General features: G+C 42.2%; 1 protein-coding gene across 1 annotated transcript; it reads left to right on the top strand.

The window, feature by feature from the left end:
• Nucleotides 1-313: 313 nt before the first annotated feature.
• Nucleotides 314-2,009, top strand: LOC111843894 (GTPase IMAP family member 7-like). Its single transcript, XM_023811856.2, has 2 exons — nt 314-386; nt 724-2,009. The coding sequence occupies exons 1-2, from the start codon at nt 344-346 to the stop codon at nt 1,662-1,664; spliced, it is 984 nt and encodes a 327-aa protein (XP_023667624.1). The 5' UTR covers nt 314-343; the 3' UTR covers nt 1,665-2,009.
• Nucleotides 2,010-6,000: the final 3,991 nt, after the last annotated feature.

Raw genomic sequence — 6,000 nt, 5'->3', positions numbered from 1 at the left:
TACAGCCACAAGATTTTCCTGTTTTCTTATAATCTTTTTCACAGTCACTGTCATCATCTTATGTTGTGTGACAATATGTTTCATGTGTTACACAAATATGAAATTTTCTTTGTTTTGAAAGATTCATAAACAATACTTTGACTGCCTGCTGCATTTCTGGGACAGGATAGAAAAAATCTGCCATGTTCATATCAACAGACATATCACCTGGGGGAGGTGCCTCCGACACTATCAAACAAAGTCAGAGCGAAGTCTGTGGGAGGGAGCACTAAATGGGAGTTACTGTTAGACGGTATATGAAAATATCTTTGTAAGGCCTGGCAGACCTCTCCAGCAGCAGACTATGAGCTGTCTTCAGGGGAAAATGGCTCTGACGATAAACAAAGGTGGGTTGGCATATTGTCTTCAATGTGCCTTGACTGTTCTGGATTAATTTTATCCATTCACAGTGTAGACCATATAATTAGACTTTCTAATGGTAGATTTTCTTATTTTTATTGGATTATTTTCAGAAAGTGTGACATAATGTTTGTAAAGATGATATTCAGTATAAGTTTTTGGAATTACTCAATAAAACTGAGCACAGTCTATTACTTTGTACTGAGTATTCGCGTCGCACACTGATGGCTAAAGTTTGGTGTCCTTAGATGTTTACATGGCTCTGAATTTCACTGTGCTTTTAAGTATCAACAAACCTTAACATCTAAGTATTCTTACTCACAGCTGGAGGTGAAACTTCTGGAGAAGAAGGACCTCAGCACCACTTTGACTGCCCCCAAATGAGGATTGTCCTGCTGGGTAAAACAGGTGTGGGGAAAAGCGCAGTTGGCAACACCATCCTGGGCAGGAAACAGTTTGAATCTGCACTCAGAAGTGCTTCAGTCACCAGTCAGTGTCAAAAGGAAGATGCCATAGTATGTGACAGACCCATTTCTGTTATCGATACCCCAGGCCTGTTTGACACTGAGCAGCCCAACAACGAAATCCAGAAAGAGATAGTGAAATGTATCCAGGTCTCCTGCCCAGGGCCACATGCTTTCCTGTTGGTGATGCAACTGAACAGATTCACAAAGGAGGAGAAGGTGTGTGTTGAAGCTCTGCAGAAGATCTTTGGCGAAGAAGCAAACAATTTTATGATCATCCTGTTCACTCGTGGAGATGACCTACAAAGGCTGACCATTCGTGACTTTGTCAGGCATGCTCACCCAGACCTGAGGGGGGTGATCAAGAAGTGTGGGGGCAGATACTGTGTCTTTAACAACAAGAAACCTTCCAACAGGGAGCAAGTGAAAATACTGTTGGATATGATTGACCAAATGATGGCCCTGAATGGAGACAGCTTTTATACCCAGGAGATGTACGAGGAGGCAGAGGCAAAGATCAGAGAGAAGGAGGAGGAGATCAAAGAAGCAGCCCTAGAGAAGAAAAGACTCCACCGAGAAAAAATAGTGAAAAAGAGATTGGAGAGAGCAGAAAAACTTGCAGTAGAGCTGAGAGAAGCACTGGACATGGAGATTGAAAAACGGTTGGGTGTAATCAAGATGGAATACGAGCAGGAGCTGAGGGAAGCTAGAAGAAAGGCAGAGGAGTCTGATCTCCAGATGGGTTTCGTAGAGAACCTCAAGGTGAATGTTTTCAAGGCTTTTGGGATTGTAAAGAAATAAAGTTACTGATGCCTTGTAGGATGGCTAGATGAACACCGCTTCAGGTCCCAAAGCTCTCCTCAGGGGCACCTCCGCCATTCCATGTATTTCTTAAATTTCACCATCAGCTTATTGAATTCTTTAATTTAATTAGTTAAAAGTCAATGAGGTTATCATTAGCCATAAGGGGGTGAGTTAGTAGTCAAGTCAAAAAATACATATTTGTATTGTATGGTTGCTGCAAATACTGTGGTGATTTTATGAGAGGTTTCATTATGAGAGGTTTCATTTTCATTTATAGTTGTTTTATAATATGCAGTTTAAAATCATATATAAAGCATTTATTGAGATTACCAGGATTTAATATTTTCATGCATGTTATATTAATGAGTGCTTTTGTAAATTTATTTGCTTATTGCTATATTTTCTACTTTTAAAATCTTTTTGTAAGTGGGTTTTAACGTGGATGTACTTACAATAAATGTGCTTTTCCTTGACACACATAAATAGGTTTGTCTAATATATTAAAGTGTTTACAGACTCCGTTTGTGTGTGACGATTCAGCACTAGTAAAGGCTAAATTCCATAAAACCACATACTGGCCTTAAAATGCAGTACAAAAGGGAAGACACGGGTCACTAAACTGACACTATCCTTAACATTTATTCAGCTCCACACACATGTATAAGTTTCACTTGTTGAAATGAGCTACTATATACCTGAGTTTTCACTTTTCAGGTTTTCAGTGCCAACATTCAAACTGCGACAAACTATTTTATAACTTTTCCACCTCCTTCGTATGACATCTTTCGGGGTTTTAAATATCATTGACAAACTAATGACTTTACACATAGATCCTGATGCCCAGAGGTATACAGTAGATGGATGAGGGCACAAAGAATATATTTGTTAGGATAACCTTGCTCTCAATGTCTTTATTTTGGTGTTCAGTCCTCCATGGTGCAAAATCCAGGAGAATTAACAACAGCAAGTAGATCCACCACTGGATTAACTAACATGCTGAACCCTCAGCAAAATGTTTGGGTGGGTCCAAGTCCTATTTGAGAGAGCTTGATTAGCCTTTATATACTTGCAGCCAAAATTCCTTTGAAACCCTCAGATGACAACAAAACAGCATTTTCCCCATTGAATATTACTGTTTATGTGCAAAAAATTCAATCCCGCTATGCGATCTGTGAGCTCATACATGAATTAGCATTAGTTTCTCAATGACATTAGGTCTGTAATTTTAGAAGTATGAGTATATTTGGACTTGTTTCTAAATTTGGGTAAGAGGATGACAATTCAAGCCGCGTGAGAATTAACAACATACCATACTTCAACCAAAACAGGCTTACCTTTTAAGGTAACTCTTTATAATAAAGGTTATTGGCACTGCCTCTTTGTAATAACATATTGATGGATAGTTTCTGCTGTTTCAGCTGGCAGCCTGGCCCTACCCAGAATGCCTTTTTACAAACGTCATTGCATCTCATTTACCTTTGGTGGTGGGGCGCTGGGTTCCCACTGATTTCTCTCAGTGCTGTTTCATTGTAATCAGCTCACAATGGTTACCATGGAGAACCAGCCCTACTCACTGCTTCTCTTTATCCTAAGGCGAGAACGTACTTCAGCTTTTCTGTATCCTAAGGCGAGAACGTACTTCAGCTTTTCTGCATTTTAAGGCGAGAACATACTTCATCTTTTCTGCATCCTAAGGCGAGAACGTACTTCAGCTTTTCTGCATCTTAAGGCGAGAATGTACTTCAGCTTTTCTGTATCCTAAGACGAGAACGTACTTCAGCTTTTCTGCATCTGGGGTAGTCGGCATATTCACCTCTGACATACTCCTCCTCATTTGTTATGGTGGCATGTGCTGATAATGCTTATTAGCTGGAGCAATTTAGCAGATAAAACTGCATTGTTTTTTCTAAATTTATGGCCACAAGGACCTGCTCTTGGTCATTATTATGCTTCACTGAGCTTAATCACAGGAGAGCCTATGCAAACTTTTACATTATGGTCTTCTTGCTCCCTCTTGTGGTTAATAATAAACAATGCAAAACTTTCTGAATTTTGTTTAGTAAACGAGTTGAATTCCAACATGTCATTCATTCAACACAAGTCCTTTTAAACAATCCTGTATAAGTCAAACTTCGTATAACTACCCTTATAGGGTAACTACTTTGGGATACACAAGTGGGTTGACCATTCAAAACGTTCCCAGGTCAGTCTCTGACAGTGCCCCACCTGGATGATGTGACGGCAGCCGTTCTCCACCAGTACGCTCACCACACAGGTGGTGAAGGGGCAGGAGAGAATTCACCAGTTAGATATAGGGGATGATTAGGAGGCTAGATTTGAAAGGGCCACAGTGGGCAATTTCAGCCAGGACATCGGGGTACCACCCCTACTCTTTCAAAAGGTGTCCAGGGATCTTTTATGACTTCAGAGAGTCAGGACCCCGGTTTTACCACTTGTGCAGCACAATATCCCCGTCACTGCACTGGGGCACTGGGATCCACATTGACCACAGGATGGTCTAACCTGTCACTGCATTGCGGCACTGGGACCCACACCGACCACAGGATGGGCTAACCTGTCACTGCACTGGGGCACTGGGATCCACACCGACCACAGGATGGGCTAACCTGTCACTGCACTGGGGTACAGGGATCCACACCGACCACAGGATGGGCTAACCTGTCACTGCACTGCGGCACTGGGACCCATACCGACCACAGGATGGACTACCCTGTTGGCTACACCAACACCTCTTCCAGCAGCTACCCAGCTGTCCCAGTTAGTCTCGCATCTAAAGGAGACTAAAATCTGCTTCACTTCAGATGGATTTCCTAGTCCGAACTGCAGGTGGTATGACTGCTAAGTAAATCAATGCATGATTATAAACTTCAGTTCTAACTGTAAATTTTAAAAATAAAGTAACCTTAATGAAGGTTCCTCAATCGCTGGAGCATGAGCAGCCCCCATGGAACTGTGGCAAGCAAAAACGGTTTGGTCCACAATGACCCCCACACACAAACTCCCACCCACCTGGGTCACTAACATGAGCCTTGTGTTTGGAAAGGATGAAAAACCATGACTTAGAAAATATCAGTGCTTCAGCTGAAGACCAGGATCTGTGGTTGGGGGTTCAATACCAAAATTATTTACTGAAGCACTGCACTTCTTGTAGTCCAGTCATACCTTACAGTTCTATTCAACCTCCTTCAGCAAGACTCTACACAAGTCCGGTTCTAATAACTGGTAAATAACTCAGGTTTTACCCATAATGCAGTGGCATACAGTGCATGAAACTAAATTAATAAAATAATGGCTTACATTTCTCAGGCTCCACAGAGTGCCTTTAAAAATGTATATTACATGGCTTGTGGTGCATTAATCCTGCTTACGTGCCGGTTACTACACCGGTGCATTAATCCTGCTTACGCGCCAGTTACTACACCGGTGCATTAATCCTGCTTACATGCCGTTTACTACACCGGTGCATTAATCCTGCTTACGCGCCGGTTACTACACCGGTGCATTAATCCTGCTTACATGCCGTTTACTACACCGGTGCATTAATCCTGCTTACGCGCCGGTTACTACACCGGTGCATTAATCCTGTTTACAGGCCGGTTACTACACCGGTGCATTAATCCTGTTTACGCAGCCGTTACTACACCGGTGCACTAATCCTGCTTACGCGGCGGTTACTAATAATAATAACCGACACTTTATTGATCCCCATGGGGAAATTGGCTCGTTGTGAAGAGCTGCCACCTGTTGGGGCACGAGGGAGCTGGGGGTTAAGGGCCTTGCTGAAGGACCCACAGACGTGCTGAGGCCGGGTTTGAACCGGTGACCTTCTGATTACAGGCACTGAGCCACATTTACAACTAAAAACTGGCCTTTAGACTTAACAACAGGCAATTTTGAAGTAACGACTGACTTATGATCTTAGCATAGGCTAAACTGCATGTTGGATATTTCTTCGCCTCCACAGTTGTGTGTTTAATGTCGTTTAACCCTTAAATATGACCCTTGCAACTTAGGAAACTGATTGTTGCACATTTTTACTGCTATTTCATTTATTCAATTCTACCATCTATTTTAATACTATGTGTAATGCGTGCACTAAGAGAGCCTGTTATATCATTTAGCTGTGCATGTGCACAGTGACAACAAAGCTGACATTGACTTTCATGTTGCTCAGCGATGCTTCCATAGCATGGACAATGGGCTCCATCTATTGGTTGAAGCTTGAACTGCTTTTGAGCCGTGCGTCCCATCTAACACAGAATGTGGAGAAAAACCACTCTGTAATCAGTTGCTAGCAGGTACTTCAATTACA

Source organism: Paramormyrops kingsleyae, chromosome 9 (assembly GCF_048594095.1).
Source record: "Paramormyrops kingsleyae isolate MSU_618 chromosome 9, PKINGS_0.4, whole genome shotgun sequence".
NCBI lineage: Eukaryota > Metazoa > Chordata > Actinopteri > Osteoglossiformes > Mormyridae > Paramormyrops > Paramormyrops kingsleyae.
Note: the sequence above shows the minus strand (reverse complement) of the source record. Positions and strands in the feature narration are given on the sequence as shown.

Excerpts from the sequence above, each read along its gene's own strand:
- LOC111843894 (XM_023811856.2), top strand. The coding sequence starts at position 344 with ATGAGCTGTCTTCAGGGGAAAATGGCTCTGACGATAAACAAAG. Across the intron at positions 387-723 it reads GGCTCTGACGATAAACAAAG|CTGGAGGTGAAACTTCTGGA; the intron begins GTGGGTTGGCAT and ends TCTTACTCACAG.